This window comes from Chiloscyllium punctatum, chromosome 13 (assembly GCF_047496795.1).
Source record: "Chiloscyllium punctatum isolate Juve2018m chromosome 13, sChiPun1.3, whole genome shotgun sequence".
Lineage (NCBI taxonomy): Eukaryota > Metazoa > Chordata > Chondrichthyes > Orectolobiformes > Hemiscylliidae > Chiloscyllium > Chiloscyllium punctatum.
Genome location: NC_092751.1, coordinates 91,342,316 through 91,361,939, shown reverse-complemented (window position 1 = coordinate 91,361,939; position 19,624 = coordinate 91,342,316). Strand labels below are relative to the sequence as shown.

Below are 19,624 nucleotides of genomic sequence, written 5' to 3'. Positions count from 1 at the left end.
GTTTCCACACTGTAGGCAATCTAATCTGAACAGATGGAAGGGGTCTTAGTTTAACATCTCATTGAAGAATTGCACCTCTGACAATGCACTACCCATTGTGATGAAAGCAACAAATACTGGAGATCACAGCGGGTCAGGCAGCATCCATGGAGAGAAAGCAAGCTAATATTTCGAGTCTAGATGACTCTTCATTAGAGCTTTGATGAAGAGTCATTTAGACTTGAAACATTTGCTTGCTCTCTCTCCATGGATGCTGCCTGACCCACTGGGATCTCCAGAATGTTTTGCTTTCAGTACAGATTCTAGCATCTGCAGTGAACTGATGTCAGTTTAGGTTAGATGGAAATAAGGCTTTAACACATCAAATTCTCTTCTCATTTTAAAACTTCAATTATATCATTTAAAAAAAATTCTATATTCAAGGGAACATAGATCAAGCAGTTCTCACAGTTTAACCTCAAAACAATGTACATTTATACAGCACCTATAGTGTGGGAAAACATCCTGAGTTGAATCGCATTAACATAATCAGACAGAAATGGACAGTGATTTGGATAAATCGCATTTCAAGGCAAATCTTCACTGTCTCAAGGGAACCTTTCCATTTCACCAGCCCCCTTGGTTCCTGTTGACTGTGATTTATGTTTGGTGGGGTTGAATAATTTGATTTGTTTTGCTGAGTCTTCTGAGTCTTGCTGAGTGCCTAACCAGAGGGAGGATGTTTCATCTTAAGTATCCGGGTTGAGTTTGTTAACCTACTTGATCGCCTGGACCCCTGGACTTGGAAGTGGCCCAGCCTAATCAGTCAGGTTAACCTCCTCTGCCAGTCAAAGGACAACATTTAAAAAAGAAAGGCTGTTTTCAAAACAATGACGCAAATAAAATTTTGATTAATAACTGAAATGAGCAGTTATACTTATATAATGGAAGCAATCAGTTAATCTTCAATCAAGCGGACGTTATAGCTTGTTATATGAACACTATCATCAGCCTGTGTCTCTGTGCTACATGCAGATCCTTGGGTACTTTTTCGCCATTTGAATGGATTAAAATGAATTAACTTTGCTTTTTAAATGTTTGCAAAACTGAAGAAAAACCTATAGCTGCTGGAGAGGAAAGTTTATTTAATTTGACTGGGCTGCTTTCTTCAACAATAGAATCTACTTTCTTCCTTCACGCACTGATGGCTGATAGATAACACCTTCAATAACAGCAGAGCTATGGTATCTGTCCTTTGTAGTAACTCTGCTATCTGGTCTGCAGTACATACCAGTGCTGAGTCCAGAGTAGGCCTGATAGAGTGATATATCTGAATTCCTCATCATTTGGGAATATAATAAATGGATTTACAGAGCTTATCCCGAGCCTGAAGACACAGATTGGACGTGAACTATTGCTCTTCACTCGAATGCATAGATTGTCAAGGTTCTTTTGTGGTTGAGTGCAGCTAAAAAGGGGACCAACCTATCAGATTATCACAGGACATTGTCCAGCCTTACATTTCTTCAGCCTTATTTGACTGGAGCTGAATCTATTCCAGTTATTGGGAAAGAAGCGCAGCTTTAATCACCTTGCCAGTTTGTGATAAACTACCATCCTGGGTATTCCCTCTTCAACCAATAAAAAGTTGGGACGGGGGTGGACTCTTTCCAACTGCGGAGTTACATTTAGCTGGAAATAATTTGAATTTGGGATCTCTGAATCTGTGCTGGTTGTGCTGTGCAAACCTCTCCAAACACCCAACATGAATGGGAGAAGTTTCATGTTAATTGCCCTTCTGATCGGGATAACCTGCATCAACTGGTCTTGGGGTAAGTGACAATTACTTAGTTAACTGTTGACATGTATATTACAGCAAGAACCTAACTTTCAGCTCTTCATAACACATTTCTGCTCAGTATTATCTGGAGAGTGGATCAAAAAATGTGTTTTATTGTAAAAAGAAACAGTTAATGAGAAACAAATGGATAGCTTTGAAATGACACCAAAACAAAAAAAAGTGAAGCTTCTTATTTTAGTGTTGTTTCTGCATTTCTTGCACTTTATTGTGTGTGCACACAGGTTTAGTTCAGCTTGCAACCGTCAGGAATGAAAGTATTTTCCAAAAAAACTGACAACTCTGCCGTGGGTCTGACTTTGCTCTTTAGCCTTTCATGAAGTTAATAAGCTGCAGAAAAGGGGGTACAGATCCATTTCACATCCACATTTAGATAATGCTTGATATTTATTCAAACTCTAATATTCTAGACTTCACTGCATTATCTAAATGACATGTTAAATTATCATCACACAAAGATAATTTAGTTCTTGTTACATTTTGGACTTTTAAATAAAATTGTACCCCAATTTTTTAAAAAAAACCTATGCTTTAATAATTATCTGCCATTTGAATTACATTATAGCAACTTGCAAGCCTGGGCTAATAGACAGATAATCACAGTGAGAGATAAAGTGTTTTTTTATTTATAATGAAACCATTTATGGCTGTTAAAGTAAAGATTCTCTTCCAGCTGAATAATCTTCAGAACAGTTTGTTCCTAAAGTGTATTTTAATTACATGTCTTGGCCATTACAACAATGCCATAGACACAGGGATTGTCTAACCATTTGCAGTGGCGTGAGACATCAAATTGGGTGGCAATGAAGCATATCTTCTGCATACTCCCTCCACACTTCCCCCTTTTTAGACTAATCTCTTTATTGGATCACTATCCTCGCAAGTGTTGAAGAGGTTTCGCCTATTTAAGATCTTTTCCATCTTTTAAAAATAAACAAACAAGCAGTCAACTCATCTTCAATTAAAATTGACATGAAGGTTGCTATGAGCTGAGAAGCAACTTAAAGTTCAACACTTTTTCCAAACTTTAGATATGATTTGTTAGTCCCTTTAATGATAGATGGACAATTTCATAAGTCCACCCCGGTGTCTCAGCCCAGGGTTGCAATTTGTATTGACAACAGGCAACAACCTCATAAAATGACCCCTGAGAGGTAGGCAGAGACCTGTAAATAGTTACATCAGCTTAAACATTGTACAAGTAGCAAATAAATTGAGTCGAAAGAGGTCAATGTCATTTCACATCAAGCTTCTTTTTAATGTGTCAAATCATTATGTGCAAGTTAACAACTCTATAAATTTTAGAGGCAGCTTCTAAAATTGATTCTGGCAAGCTGCATGCAGCTACTGAGAGATTATCCCCCTTGTGTGAAATGCATCATTGTCACTTGACATGTTAGTCGTTCTTGTTGGTTGCAGTTTTGAGACGGTTTCAAGTCTCTGACTAAACAGAACAATGGGTGTGACCAGCCATCTGGGCTCTCAAAGTTGTGCCCAAGTGAGCTGGATGTCTCACGATATCTGAGTCTGCCTGCACTGTGTGCTGTGAACATTGGCTGCTGATATTGTTTGCTGTTCTGCTCATCTGTCTCCTTCGGGAGAAATATCAGCCCAAGACTCTCTCTCTCTCTCTCTCTCTCTCTCTCTCTTTGACTCTAACTGCTCTTCCCTCCACCTTGGAAGATCCAAGTATCGAATAGACTGACCCCTCCTGAGCATATCCAAGTACTGAGGCAGTTAATTCATTCAGCTGTTTGAACTTGACACGTTACGAGAAAACTGAATTTATTAGGAAAACTCTCCCGGTTTTGGAAGCATGGGATTTCTAGGGCTCAGTGAATATTTGGAAAGTTGTCCATTTTGAAGTTAGCATCTGTAAACCTGCTAGACTTTCCTTCTCATAAGCCAGTGGAATGAAAATTCAGTGGATTAAATTAACGTGCATGGACTCCTAATCCATGAGATTTCCCAAATTCATAAAAATCAGGTGATTGAGAATAACACAGAGCCAGGAAAATGCCTCTTATTTTTTCACTTGGATTCCTAGCCATTGTAATGTAAAATTTGCAGCATTGTAAAATCTGAGGATAGTGCTGTTCAAGTTGTTATGCACCATACATGTTTTAGGGTATCACATTCAGGCAACCTCTGTCAGAGGTCTAAGATGAATTTTAAAAATGAATTAACTACCTACAGCAGTTACCAAGACTCTTCTGCAATCCTTTCTTAGAACCTGTGTGTTTACAATGTCACTTGCAATGGACAATATATTTGCAAAAATAAGTTTTCAGACAATTGCAAAAGCCCAACATGCTTTCACAAGAGAGAACATAAGCAAAACCCAAGGTTTCCACTGCGATGAAAAACAGAACTAAATTTCCTCAGCCACTCCAAATGTGTTGAAAGGCAGGAAATATTTCTGATAGGAACAAGTGCTGGAAGCTGTGCTGAAAACGAAAATGCTAGAGATCACAGCGAGTAAGGCAGCATCCATGGAGAGAAAGCAAGCAAATATTTCGAGTCTAGGTGACTCTGCTGTATTTCTGATATATGTCACGCCTCAGAATTCTCCCTCTGTATTATTCAAGATAATTCTTTCCTGCTCCTTCTGATCCTTTATCCATTTAGTCCTGAAGGTGATGACCCACCTGTCAGGCAGCTCTCCAATATCTCATCAAAGTGCCATCTTCTTTGTAGAAAACTGCACAATGTGGGTCAGCAAGCTATGACACCATGGGAAGACATTAGATCTGAGAGAAGCTTGCAGTGTAGAGACACATTCCCAACAAAGATCAATGAATCATCCTCGTGGTCAATTATTTTTCCCCTTCCATATTTCAGTTATACACACAGCTGATAGCACCATTGGCTCAGTATCATAATACCTGGTTAAGTTGACCTGTTATTAAAATATTAAGACATTGTTTTAAAGAGAATATGAACAATGGGAAAGGTTGCACCTTTAGACTATACACATCAATTATCCCACTCTTCTTGATGCAAAGCACTTTAATGAGATAATGTTGGGCTAACATCATCAACTTCTGAAACGGAGAGGTAGAGAAGAAGGTCGTAGGAAAGGGCTATAAACTGTTTTCGCACATTGTGAGAACGTGACCAAAATTCTTTTAAAATTTAAATAGATTGATGCTGACATGGACGTGACAAATGCAATGAGCTGGTAATATGTGGTCCTTCTTTTGTCTTGTACAATCAATTAGTTATAGTGATTTAAGGTCAGGAACCAATCTATCCCATAATGAAACAGATATTGAGTCTCTCTGAATGTGCAGTAGTTTATATATCACATACTGACTTGAAGTTCATATATAACATCAGTGCATATATAACACCAACGTCTTTCACAAGAGCTCGCCTTTGAATTGCTGCCAAAAGGAGGTACAGTGTGAATCTGTGGAAATTCTGTTCACCTGTCTTCAGAGCGCTTGTGCTTCTATACATCAGATATCTGCATCTGTTTCACTCCTTCCCAACATGGCAAAGTCCAATTTAACTGCAAACACTCAAATTGCACATTTACACAAAACAAGTTGTGTTAAAGAATAGATTGACTATCCCTCACATTGGTTCAGTTTGCGTGATTGAGCCCTCAGGGTCTTGGCTTCAATCGACCTTCGCTATCAGGGTGGCTGATGGCAGTGTCTGAATATCTGTTCTTGATCATCGTTCAGAAAAAAACACGTGTGAGAAAGATCAGATGATGTTAAGATTGGATTGACCTGTAATTCTCTGGGATCACACTGAAGCAGGCTGACACTCCTCACTGATTTCCAACATCAGGAATCCTTACTGTTAGTGTCCATTATGCCAACTGTATAATAATTGATTCTCCTGAAGTGTTTTATTATCAACATATATGTTATCATGAGGAATATTATAAAATCTTACTGAAAGAATACTGCAATTTCAAAAATCTTCTCTGGGCTCATAATATTTAGTTTATTCTGTCTTATGTCACATGATTTGTTAAAAATGTGTGAGAAATAATTCTTTGGAGCATCATGAGTCTTGTTTGCAACCCAGATGTCCTGTAAACTTGCCAAGGCTGTGTGTGGCTTAAGGAGAACAAAAGGAAATTTACAATTTTATGACATTTATTGCCAATATTTGTCATGTAAGCTATGCAAATGCTTAATATTAATTCTTTGCAGTCTGCCTGGAGACAATGGTACAAATGAACACCATCGATGACCAGCAGAGTACTCAGGAATTCTTTGCTAGGCCATGAATATATACAAATTGGACACTCTGAGTTGGAATAATGATGTGGCAAAGATGGTCACACAGGTGAAGGACTGCTGCCTAAAGGGTTAACTGTTACTACATCGTATTTGTGCATTTATGTACATTTCATGTTCCATTAAGATGAAATGTTTACTGCTTAAAGATGGGCCTCTGAAAAGGGACGGTGATGAATTAGGGTTTGATTTTAGTCTCTGGGCTCCTTTCCAGGGGAGCGTTCAAGGACTGCCAGAAAATTTACAAACCAAACCCTCAACACAATCACTCAGGACTGACCTGCAACCTAATCCCTAGGGTAATTTAAACTTGGTTCACAACTGATAATGAGCAGTGATTTAAAGCATTATGGCAGATCATGAAAAATTCAGCTATAATTACTTTCAACAGCATATTGAATTCCAATTGTTGGGGTGAACTTTATCTTTGAGTAATGGTAGCATCCCTTCCTTGTCCATCTGTATCTCATATATGAAGGCAAAATAACATTGCATTGTTCCCTCACATAAGCTTTTCACAATATACCCCAAATGTTTAGCTCCTGTTGGAGATATTGATGGATTGCCAAAGCTCTTTGGAAGTTGATCTGGCAAAACATCAAAACTAGCATGTTGATTATCAACATGCAAATGATCCTTCAGCTGCCATGTCTCCCTTTTCCAGTATCAAAGTTAGGACCTAAGATGAGATTCATTCAGAGGTTCCTCTGTTTAAATAAGAGCCCATCGGGTAGCCATCTGCTCATTATAGAATGGAAACTGCACAGCAGCATGGACCAAACAGAATGAATCAACTGGTGATTGAACTGGTCACTAATGTCCACTTACAACACATTCAAACCCCCAGTGACTAGAGTTTCCATGGGCAGGGGTTGAGGCAGAAGATGCAGGAAAACCCCATGCTGTCCTCCAAATCACTCAACACTTTTGAGTTAGAACTGTGTCATTATTCCATTGCTGCCATTTGGTCTAAAACTTGGAAGTGCCTAACAGGACAGTCAGTGTGCCTACTCCACATTGAATGCAGAGTTTCAAGAAGGTGCCTCACTAACATCTTTAAGGCAATGAGGGGAGGTGGGGTTGCATGTTACTGGCTTAATAACCCAGTATCTGGATTAATGCTGAACGGGCATGGGTTTGAATGGCAGCTAGTGTAATTTGAATTAAATAAACAATTGGAATGAAGAGCTAGCCTATTGGTGACCACGTGGACGCTATCACTTGTTGTAAAAACCATCTAGTTCATTAATGCCCTTGAGGGTAGGAAATCTATTGTCTTTATCTGCTCTGGCCGAGATGTAACTCCAGACACACAGCAATGTGGATGGTTCTTAATGCCCTTCAGACAATAAATGTGGACAATCCAGTCAATGCTGAGAATAAATGAAAAAAAGACTAGAAGCAAGTGCTTTGATATCCTGTGACAACTCCTTCTGAACTTTATTGCTTAACTACCATTATTAAAAGTTTAACTGACTGTTCATCTGATTTGTTGTTTGTGGGATCTTGCAGTGCATAAATTGACTGTGGGAGGTCATATGGCACAACTGGTAATGCCCCTGCCTCTGAACCAGAGGCTCCAGTCCAGAACTTGACGACCACGGACAGTGTGATAACAATGTGGTCGAGCAGATTAGTTAACAATTGGTAATCAGCAACGAGCTCACGGTCTCTGGAAAGAGGGGGCATCTCTTCATCAGCAAAAAGCACATGAGAACCTCCCCCCCCCCCCACCCAAGTGAAAAGACAGGCTGAACTATGTGGGGAGTGGACTCCTTGTTTTGAAGGTTCGCCACCTTTTTCTGCATAACAAGAGTTGCTGCACTTCAGTTATTCATAGGCGGCATAGTGCTTTGACATAACTTGAGGATGTGAAATGTTTCCCAATTCACAGAAAAGGAGTGTGTGGTATCCAATTCAGAGTAAAGGAAGGGCTGGGTTAAAATAACTGCAATTAGTAAATATTCCTTCTTAAAAGCTGTCTGCATGTTGGATAATATTTTGAAAATACCTCCCCACTGTATAGAAAGGAAGCGCTTTCTCATTTTAAAAATAATTTCCAACTTACTTTAAAACTATCATAACAATTATTGAAATGATTCATTACATTTGTTTTTCTTCCATTATTATTAGTGCACAATGTTATATATTTCTTAAAATTATGTGTTTCTTTATAATGTCCTCTAAATTCATTCAATAAAATTTCCACTTCATAAACCGCTGGTTTAAATCTTTGATTTAACTTTATATCCAAAAAGGTGGAGCAAATAACATTTTATCACAGTGTTTAATCTCATTATGAATTGAAATAAGTGTTTTAAGTTAACCTTGAGTTCACTGTATATTCTGGACATCAGGAGATATGTTACTTGTTCTTGATGGAATCAGGCACAATCAAGAAAGTGCTTTTGATATAATGCACTAGTCTGGTCATGAAGAGAGTGCTTTGGTCCTGAAGTGCATATGACGGTTTATAATAGATGTAAGGGGAAGGTTTCCACTCTACATCATTTGTACCAGAATTGTAAATGTCGTGTTTTAGAACAGCATTTGTGCCCACTCTTTCACTAGCATTGTCTTTCTCCCTCTCACTCTTGTTTTCTGACTCCCCAGAAAAGCCATCGTCAATAATTAATAGATGCAAGTGCAGAGGAGGCACAACTCGACTGAGCCCAAACAGCATTCAGAAACTGATGATTCTGCCGATTCCAAACTGCCCCCTGCAAATCATGTGAGTTCTTCAGATCTGGTATTTTACATTTACATCCATCTTGATTGCGGCTCTCTTTAAGTAAAACATGTTCTCAATGTTCTGTTTTGTCATGACTCTTCCTGCTCATGGCTGGTTTGATAGTGTGCTGTATGGAGGTAACATCTCCTGCCCTCATCAGCCATCCAGATGTGGGGAGATGAGAGTGCATTAGTGACGGCTCTGGGGCCATCACATCAGCTAGTAGCATTTGAACTTCGTGAACTACATCTGTTCAGAGTCATAGAGATGTACAGTGCCAAAACAAACCCTTTGGTCCAATTTGTCCACACCAACCAGATATCCTACATTAATCACATCCCATTTGCCAGCATTTGGCCCATATCCCTCTAAACCCTTCCTATTCATATACCTATCCAGATGCCTTTTAAATGTAATTGTACCAGCCTCCACTACTTCCTCTGGCAACTCATTCCAGACACGCACCACCCTCTGTGTGAAAAAGCTACCCCTCAGGTTCTTTTTAAATCTTTCCTGTCTCACCTTAAACCTATACTCTCTAATTGTGGACTCGCCCATCCTGAGGAAAAGACCTTGTCTATTTCTTCTATCCATGCCCCTCATGATTTTATGAACCCCTGTAAGGTCATCCCTCAGCCTCCAACATTCCAGGGAAAATGGCCCCAGCCTATTCAGCCTCTCCCTATCACTCAAACCCTCCAACCCTGGCAATGTCCTTGTAAATCTTTTCTGAACCCTTTCAAATTTAACATTGCTGAAGTGGTGATGTTCACACCTCTGGGTCATGAGCCCTGGCTTCAAGACCCAGAGATATGTCATAACAAATTGAACAGATTGATTGAAAATGTCAAAAGTTGGAATTGAAATTCAATCTCTGTAATATGACCATGAAATTATAAAACCCCACCTGATTCACTAATGAATTTTAAGGAAAGGAAATCTTCTATTTGTATCTGATCTGGTCTACATGTAACTCCAGACTCACAACAATGCAGTTGACTGATCATAAGTGACCTCTGAAAAGGCTTAGCAAGCCAACACTGCTTAAATTGTTTAATTTAAGGACAACAAACACTGGCCTGATCACCGGTCCTCACATACAGTCAAAAAGTCAAACAAAGGCTTATATTACCTGCAGAATTTGTTGGATAATGGTCACCTCCAGGATGCCTGGTTGCCTTACTCAGTCAAAAATCACACGGCACCAGATTATCGTCCAATAGGGTTGTTTGTAACCACAATCTTTCGGAGCCTCCGCTCCTTCTTCAGGCAGCTAGTGAGGGAAAGTTTCCGCTGCCATGTTCAAAAGAGATTTGAATAAGTGCATGAATAGGCAAGGTTTGGTGGGATATGGGCCGAACGCAGGCAGGTGGGAACTAAGTTAGTTTGGGAACATGGTCAGCATGGACTAGTTGGACCTGTTTGTTCCATGTTGTTTGACTCAATGTGGCCTGAGACTCAGTCATGAGGAAGGTCTGAATTGTTTGGAGATACTGAAATGAACAGATCACTGGCTTGCTCTGAGCTAGTTTCTCTTATTTCAAGCCTCTGTGGGCTCCATGCCACCAGGCTAATGATGCAAGAGCATCCAGCCAGGGCTTAGCCAGAACCCACTGCTTCTGAGAATGTACATTTGCTGATGTCAGGGGTGTTACAATGTCATTCTCATCTTAACTTTATTGACAATTACTGACTGCTCAGGTAAATTATAGTCAGAGAAACATATTGGAGCAAATCCATCATAAATTAGCAGGGAAGCGAAGAGACTGGTGGGTATAAAGTAGGGAGGAGGAGGAGCAGATTAATCTGATGGTGATTTGCTCATTCACTGAAGAAACCTTCAGAGATCAGTAATTTTTATTATGTACTCTGCTTTTTTTGTTAATGCTTCTTGTTGAAATCCTTAAAAAGTGTTAAGTTTGTCTGAATCCACAGAGCTCTCGAGGAATATTGGCTGTTTCAGCTCTGGCAGCAATCTGAACTTCCCCTGTTCTGCAGTGCTAACACTTTGCTCTTTATTTGGCGGAACACTGATACCACTGGGTGCTGGTCACACTCGTAAAACAGACGGATATGAGGCAGAGAACTACAAACTGGCTGGAAACCTGCCAGCACTACGATAGTTTGTGTACAAGAGAGAGTGTCGATCATGAAAGAAAACGTTTAACACTGGGAAGTTTTTAGTACAAGTGGTTAATAACTTTGTGTCAAAATCTCCTTCAGGCTCGGCGCCATTCCTGTGACTGGCAGGTGGTTAGAGTGAATGCTGCTGCTGCCATGAAATGCGATGGGAGAGAAGCTGACAAATCCAAACCCTTGCTTCCTCGATCCTAACTCCTACTTACTGTGGTGTCCACTAACCCATGCTGTCCTCTTGTCAGGAAATGTCTTGATTTCATTTAGTCAGAGTCATGCAGCACAGAAACAGACTCTCTCATCTAACCAGTCCATGCCAACCATAATGCCAAACTAGTCCCACCTGCCTGCGCTTGGCCCATATCCCTCCAAATATTTCCTACTCATGAATTATCCAAATGTCCTTTAAATGTAACTGTCCTGCATCCATAATTTCCTCTGGCAGCTCATTCCACACACGAACCACTCTGTGTAAAAAAAATTGCTCCTCATGTCTTTTTAAAAATTTTTCTCCTCTCACCTTAAAACATGTTCCTTAAAATCCCCCACTCTAGGGAAAATTACCTATCATTCACCTTATTTATATCTCCCACGATTTTATAAACCTTTATAAGGTCACCCCTCAATCTCCTGCAAGCCCCAGCCTTTCCAGTCTATTTTTACATCTCAAACCCTCCATTTCCAGCAATATCCTGGTAAATATTTTCAGAACCCTCTCCAGCTTAATAATATCCTTCCCACAACAGGGCGATCAAAACTAGACACAATACTCCAGAAGAGGCCTCAGCAACATCTTATACCACCTCAACATTTCATCCTTATTTCCAAATCCCTTTGCACTACCTCACCCTTCCCTATCTATGTTCCCTCCTCCAGCCTTTCAAATTGCCTGACATCTTTGCAAATCTAGCCCCAGTCTTAAGTGCACCACCATTAGTGTTCGTTCCCTCATCTGTCTATGTTCCAGATTTCCTTCTTGAACCTTCACTTTGTCTTGACCTCTCTCCTTACAGCTTAAAATGGAGTAGACTGGGATTATATTCATTGGAATTTCGAAGAATGAGGGGACATCTTATAGAAACACAAAATTATGAAGGGAATAGGTAAGGTGGAAGTCGAGAGGATGTTTCCACTGGAGGGTGAAACTAAGACAAGAGGGCATAGCCTCAAGATTAGGGGGGAGCAGATTTAGGAGGGACTTCTTCACCCAGAGAGTTATGAGTCTATGGAATTCCCTGCCCGGTGAAGTAGTTGAGGCTTTCTCAGTAAAGGCTTTCAAAGCTAAGATAGATTATGTTTTTGAACAGTCAAGGAATTAAGGGTTATAGTGAGAGGGCGGGTGAGTGGAGCTGAGGCCATGAAAAGATCAGCCATGATCTTATTGAATGGTGGAGCGGGCTTGAAGGGCCAGATGGCCTACTCCTGCTCTAGGTTCTGGTGTTCTTATATGTTCTTCACTCTAAGGTGCTTCTTAACCCTGCCTGTTTGCCACTTGGTCATTTGTTTTATTGCCCCTTGTGTGGTTAGTTATCAAATTATGTCTGATAATGGTGAGACACCTGAGATTTTTTAAAAAATCACATGAAAGGTTCTATACAAATGCACATTGTTGTTGAGTGACGCCGAAAGAATCATTTACATGGAAGTGTCTGGAGTGAAAGGAGGGATGGGAACACTGAAAGGGGTCCAGATAATCTCACATTACAAAATGTGGAAAGGAAAGCGTGGCCTGAGAGAAGCTGCTGGGAGAGTGAAGCTGTCAGTGATATGAAGGGCATAAGGCATGAAGGCCCACATGGGGAAAGAAAATCTGACAGTTCGGCATCGCACCAAGAGGTATTGCAGTAAAATACAACAGTTCTCAGTTGATTGTAATCTACAGTTACTAATGAATCATATCTGAAAGAGAAAGTAAATTCCATATTTTTTAGTCAAAGGTTATCGCTTTCTCTGCATTTCCCAGCTTCAGTGGCTTGGAAAAGATACAAAGCACGTGGAACAGAGGCAGCCAGATCCTTGAAAGACAGCTCAGATATTTCAGAGATGTAAGGAAAACAAGTGATGACAGTCTAATAGATTCATGGTATTTTGGGGGTTATTCAGATCCTGGCATGTGGAAACCTGACACTGTTTAAATCTCTCACTGAGCTTCTCAACAATCCACAAAGACAGAGACCAGGATTCTCTTAACTTTAAACATTTTCAGGCAACAGGGTGATTTGTGGGGTCCCAATCCTGTTTGTGACAGCCGTGATCCTGTAGGAGGCGCTGTTGAGCCCAATTAGGGATGGAGGGCAGCAGGCAGATATGTACCAGGGTTAGGATTAGGGCCAGTGAGAGGGAGCCAAGGGAGTTGTACCACTGAGGCAGCTGTCTGCACAGGTAGGTGACAGCAGGCAGTGGAAGGATTCAGCAAATGGTCAATATGAAGAATCAGAACTTGCAGGGACATTAATCTGAAGGTGAAGCCCTCCAGAAGAACAGATCTATGGGCAGATGTGCAGTAATCAATACCTTGGATCCCTTAGTCATGGAGATCATAGAATCCCTATAGTGTGGAAGCAAGCCATTTGGCCCATTGAGTTCACACGGACCCTCTGAAGAATATCCCACTCATCCCCATAACCCTGCATTTTCCACAGCTAATTCACCTGGTCTCCACCTTCTTGGACACTATGGGCAACTTAGCCTGGCCAACCCACCTTACCTGCACATCTTTGGACTGTGGGAGGAAACCCACACAGACGTGGGGAGAATGTGCAAACTCCACACAGACAGTTGCCTGAGGTTGGAATCGAATGTTGGTCCCTCACACTATGAGGCAGCAGTGCTAACCACTGAGCTACTGTGCATGTACCCAGATGCATATAAATCCAATCTTTGTACCAGCATTTTACGTATGAAATGAGGCTTCAAACAGAGCAAGAACTTGAGGGTTCTCAAAGATATAAATAGCTTGGCAGCTCCCAAAAGACCTGGCACGGACTTCTGAGATGCTGTACTGATGAGAGACCAATAGATGGAATGGCATCCCTTTTCTGCTGATTAAATCAGCTGTGTAATGATGGGCTACTCTCAACGTGTGGTATGTGCAGTTTGTAACACTGTGAACCCCAAACTGAGAGTGCTGGAGAAACTCAGCAGGTCCAGCAGCCTGTGTGGGGAAGAAAGCAGAGGTAATGTTTGGAGTGGTTATTCATCAGAACTGCCAGCAGCTCAGAAACACTGGCAATAATGCTGAAGGTTGAGGGTGGGGTAAAGAGGAGGTGAGTGAATAGATGGAGATAGATGGCAGAGTGAGAGTGAGAGCAAGAGATGAAAGGGGATGGTAATGAAATTGGCCAGGTGGACCTCACTGAATAAGAGTTCCACAATTGGGGCTGTTAATCTGGTCCTATCAGGGAGCCCAGGCTGACAGGTAAGGACAGGAGTGTCAGACACCCTGTTCACTCGGAGAACTGGCTCTGAGGAAGTTGGCTCAGTGTGAAGGACTCTCCATGTGTAAATAAATAAAGGGTGGCTTGGTGATGGGATATCGGCCTCTCCGGAGTTATTTCACAAATAAGGAGATTATTGATAGTAAGCCAGGACAGGACCAGCTGAATAAATGATAACGAGAGCCAGACGTACCAGAAACTGTGTAGTCTGTGCTGAAAGCAACTCGTATCAAATGATAATCAGAGTAGGAGTAGGTGAGAACGGGTTGGTTGTGCTAAAATCAACCCCAGTCATGACCAGGTATCGGGTGGGTGTAGATACCAAAAGACATAATCAGGTTCTTGATATTCAATGTTGAGTCCTGGGGACTGCAGAGTACCTAAGGAAAGATAAAATGCTGTTCTTTGAGCTTATGCTGAAGTTCACTGGCACACTATAGCAGGCCTGAGACAGAAATTTTGGTCTGGGACACGGCTATGCAACTAGAAGCCTGAGGTCAGTTTTGCAGACAGGATGTAGGTGTGGAACGCAAAGTGGTTACCCCTCAATGTGGAAGAGACCGCATTGTAGACAGCACAACTCTTAGCCCTGGGGAAGGCAGCTGTGTGGACAAAGCCTACAGCCTGGGCTGCAACATGGATAATGTTCCAGGGGAAACTAGTAAAGTAGTGTGATCTGCCACAGGTGACCTTGACACATTTGTGGGTAGATGATTGAGAGATCCTTGGAAACAGCTAAAAATTTGATGCAGCCATCAGCTTGACGGGATAGGAAGGCCACCTATGCCATCATGTTGGTGGGATCTAAGTAAGTTCTAAATGGGTGAGAGAATGAGTCAAATCCCTGGGTGTGTGTCCCAGTGTGAAAAGTAACTTGGTTGCACTATTGCATTGTAAGCCAATACATTCCAAAGTGAAGCATTGAAGTGCAGAGCTTTATTGTAATTGAGTCGAAGATGTACCATGATGGTATGAAGAGGGTGGTACGTTTCTGATGCCAACCTTTGTGGACTGCAGGTGATTGTTGCTCATGGAGCCTGCTTTGAGAATGTTGGGACTGCTGTCTCAGATGGAAAGCCCGAGGACTATTGCAGTGAGTTGGAGTCACTAGGCACCTATTCTGACTTTCATATTGGAAATTGTTACTGTCTATTTTCTGTCTAGTGGGTGGGAGAATGGGAAACTCTGTCAGTGAGGTGAGGTTCGCAACTAATGGCATGCTAATACATTCAGCTAGGTCTGTACTGCTCATGAGTGAAATTCTCATCTCATATTACCCATGACAAATTACATTGAGCATATTCATGGAAGAACACCTAAATAGCATGCGTGAACCTTTATGGCAAAATAATTCATTGATGCTTTCTAACATCATTGGTCACTCCATCATTTATAGGAATTTGGTCTTGCTACTTAGCACATGCACCACACTGATGTTTGTTCAGTGGATTCTAAAGAACATTTCACAGTCTGAAGTAAATACCCAATAATGGACATTCAGGACCCTTCAATAGGCCCAGACAAAATAAAACATACTTTAGACATCAACATTCAAATATTAGTTAATGATAAACCTTGAGATTAAGTTTTGCTTTTGTGTTTAGGTTTGCAGATTAGGCCACAGAGCCATGAACTGAAGTTTCAGATCATTGCCTTGATAACCCCAAGGCATAGACATGCAAATTAGGCATTTCATAACACAGACTTGCTATGGATCAGGTACTTGCCAAATAACAATCCTTCACTGTCAACTTTTTGACTTCGTTGGACCGTGAATAAGTAATAGGCCTCACGTGGAAAATTATCCCAAATTATTGATGCAACATGTCGCGTATTTCTAATGGAGCGTCAATAGTCTTTGTTTTGATGAAGAGATGGAAAGGGGAGGAAGACTGGTGGAAAGCAGCAATGTGTTAAAATGTGTTCAGAAGAAAGGACTTGCATCCTACCACATCCTGAGACTTCGTCCCAAAATTTGGAACATGTTAACTCTTGGCATATCACGTTAGTTCAATGTGTTGTAAAAATATTTAATTACTATTTTAAGGAGAGGTAAATAGGCATGTGGTTTCACTTGTGTGAAGGTAATGTTTTAAAGAGGTCAGAAAGTCATTTGGAAAGCAAACTAAAGTCATTGGACTGAATCCTGCAAGGCCCTGAATGACATGGCAAATGTGAGAAATTTGTGAGAATTGTACGGGAGGTCAAGTGAAGTCTGACATGACGTTGGAAGCAGCAAGTTATATTTTCAACAGATTTCCAGATGTCAGGGTGAGATTCACACTTGTGAATAATGAGATGCCTATTAATGAAGATTATCACTCATCAGCACCCTCAGTAACACTAAAGGTTGCTATCCCATTGCGTGATAATTGAAATTAGGAACACCCGACATGACAATCAATCAGAGCAGATATCTGGTAACTCCAGCTCACCGCTTGCTCTAACTCACTACCCAATATCTTGGAAGTTGCCTGATGTCTATATCCTCAAGAAGACTCATGTTCCTGCTGAGTCTGGATGCCGTACAGGAACAAGGGCTATTCTCTGCAACCATGGCTGATGAATCCATTATGTAACCCTCTGGCTAAGGTCAAATGTCAGGACTCCTGAAGAGGTTCTGCTGACTGGACAGCTTTGGTGCCTTGCAATACACTCCACACAAGCGTGCCACATAATACCACAAGACATAGGAGTGGTCATTTGGCCAATCAAGTCTGCTTTGCCATTTAATGATGGCTGATAGGTTTCTCAACCCCATTTTCCCGCTTTCTCCCAATAATCTTTGGTCCTCTTTGCAATATCTATCTCTGTTTTAAATATACTCAATGACCTGACCTCCACAGCCTTCTGTGGCACTGAATTCCACAGATGAACAACTCTCTGGATAAGTAGGTTTCTCCTTATCTCCATTCTAAAGGTCTTCCCTTTACGCTTGATCTTAACCTGCTGTGTTCTTCACAGCTGGAGTGGGAAGTGAGTGATGGATACTGAGGGAATGTGAGGGTGGGAGGACTCTAAGGAGGAGGAAGAGCAGAAGAAACATCACCTTATGCAAAACAGAATGCAACTGCATTAGGTGTAACAAGCCAGACTGGACCTAAGTGACAGCTAATTGCAGTAGATGTGAGCTGGGTTCAGTGAGTAATCATTGACTGTCAGCAATTCATTTGCATTTTGGGATAGAAATGCAGCATCTGTTTGTTTGAAATCTGTTTGCTTTGATTTTCTGATAATAAAAGTGAATGGTGCACATTCTTTGAAGGCGTTCCTGTCAGTGATGGTTCCACAGTGAACAATGACCTGATGCTGGGCTCCAGTGGATACTGGGGAAATACCAACAGTGTTACAGTGGGTTTGTCAGATGGGAAGGGGTTGGGATGGGAACAGGAGAGGTTGGTGATCTGGCCCTTAACTGGTGATTGGGTTGGGAATGTGAAGTTACAAGTGAAGGAAATGTCAGCTGTGCTGTAAGAGGCACTGGTTTATGGCTGTTGTAGCACTACATTGATGCTGAAGGCCAAGTGCAGAATGCCAATGCTTACAGATTAGATTACTTACAGTGTGGAAACAGGCCCAACAAGTCCACATCGACCTGCCGAAGCGCAACCCACCCAGACCCATTCCCCTACATTTACCCCTTCACCTAACACTACGGGCAATTTAGCATGGCCAATTCACCTAACCTGCACATTTTTGGACTGTGGGAGGAAACCAGAGCACCCGGAGGAAACCCATGCAGACACGGGGAGAATGTGCAAACTCCACACAGTCAGTCGCCTGAGGCGGGAATTGAACCCGGTTCTCTGGCGCTGTGAGGCAGCAGTGCTAACCACGTTGCCACCGTGCCGCCCACTTGGCTGGGTGCATTACCTCGGCCCAAGATGGTGGTGCCGACAGGGATGATGGTCTATTCCACTTTATTGTGATATTGCGTGAATACATCCAGCTATGGGAGAATTAGCTCAGCACTAGATGAGTGGAAAGTCATAGAGGTAGAATAGATAGTTGATGGGGCACATTTTGGATAATAACATGAGAGAACTCACTAAGCCTCATGAAGAAAGTATCACTCTTCTGTGTTTCACAAAGGGTCTAAGTCAAGATGTCATAAATGTTAGCCCATCATTTTCAAGAAGATAGATGTGTTACATCACAGGGTAAACTCTCCTGCTTAATTTAAAAGCAGCAACACAGAAAAGATTTATCCCATGCAGTAATCTGTAAAAATCCGAGTGGCCAAGATCTAGTTAAGAAATAAACTTGTTAATTTTATTTTAAAGTATAACAGAGAATAATTAACTCACCACTATTTACAATTTCTTCCTTTAACCTATCTTTTAGCTTCCCTTCTATTACACCAGCCTGATAAAATTCCCAATTAAGATTTATAAAACCACACTTCTTATCTCAAAACCAGACAGCTTTCATGTTTCTGTTCGGATCTTCCTATGTCTTCTTTTTCTCTTCTTAGGAATTTCTGCATCACAGGTTACTGATTGAAATGTTACTTTTAAGAGAGTTATTTTTCAAGCAGTCTGTGTACAAACTGGGATGGCAGCTCTCCTCTCAACTGTTCAATTTTCCCCAGTCTTATACCGCCCAAAGCATCGGATTATGTCATTGGCTTTTAAGATTGTCAATATACTTAATTCAAATTGGATTGGAGTTTGATATTTTTCAGAGTATAATTTAAACTGATTGGCCGAATTTGAATTTGTTTTTGTCTCCAGGCAACAAGCTAATTAAGTTGTTCGACTAAGTGTTATATTGTCATCTTATTGAGAACACTTGGTGCTGTGTTTGGTAGTTCTACTACTTTTAACTCTCTTCAAGTATGCCCATGTCTTCATAACAGATGACTTAATTTTAGTACTCATCAGGACACACCTGTAATGTTAACCAAGACCTTATGATGTTGAGCTTTTATGACATGCAGAGCGAGCAGACCAGGGACCGTAATTTGTAGTTCAGCTGGAGGAAAGAAATGTTAGGTTTTCAGTTCAGCAGCACAGTTTCACCCTAGCAGAAGAGCAGGCTAGTTTACAAGGTCTCTGAGCTGTGACAACTCATTTAGAGATTCTCAAGCTAACAAAATTCTAAAGTGTTTTCGGCCATCAGAACTGCAAAGGAAACCAAGCCCTCAGAACCAGAATGAAGTTTCAATCAAAATTGTAATGAGTCAATTTAGTAAGAAATTAGAGTTATTATAAAAGTGACACTT

General features: G+C 41.1%; 1 protein-coding gene across 1 annotated transcript in view; it reads left to right on the top strand.

The window, feature by feature from the left end:
- The first annotated feature begins 1,533 nt into the window (after positions 1–1,533).
- Positions 1,534–19,624, top strand: part of LOC140484645 (stromal cell-derived factor 1-like) — a 33,238-nt gene continuing 15,147 nt past the window's right edge. The window contains exons 1-2 of the mRNA XM_072583206.1: positions 1,534–1,811; positions 8,710–8,827. Coding sequence (XP_072439307.1) covers positions 1,745–1,811; positions 8,710–8,827 — 185 coding nt within the window. The 5' untranslated portion in view covers positions 1,534–1,744. The remainder of the gene's footprint in view (positions 1,812–8,709; positions 8,828–19,624) is intronic.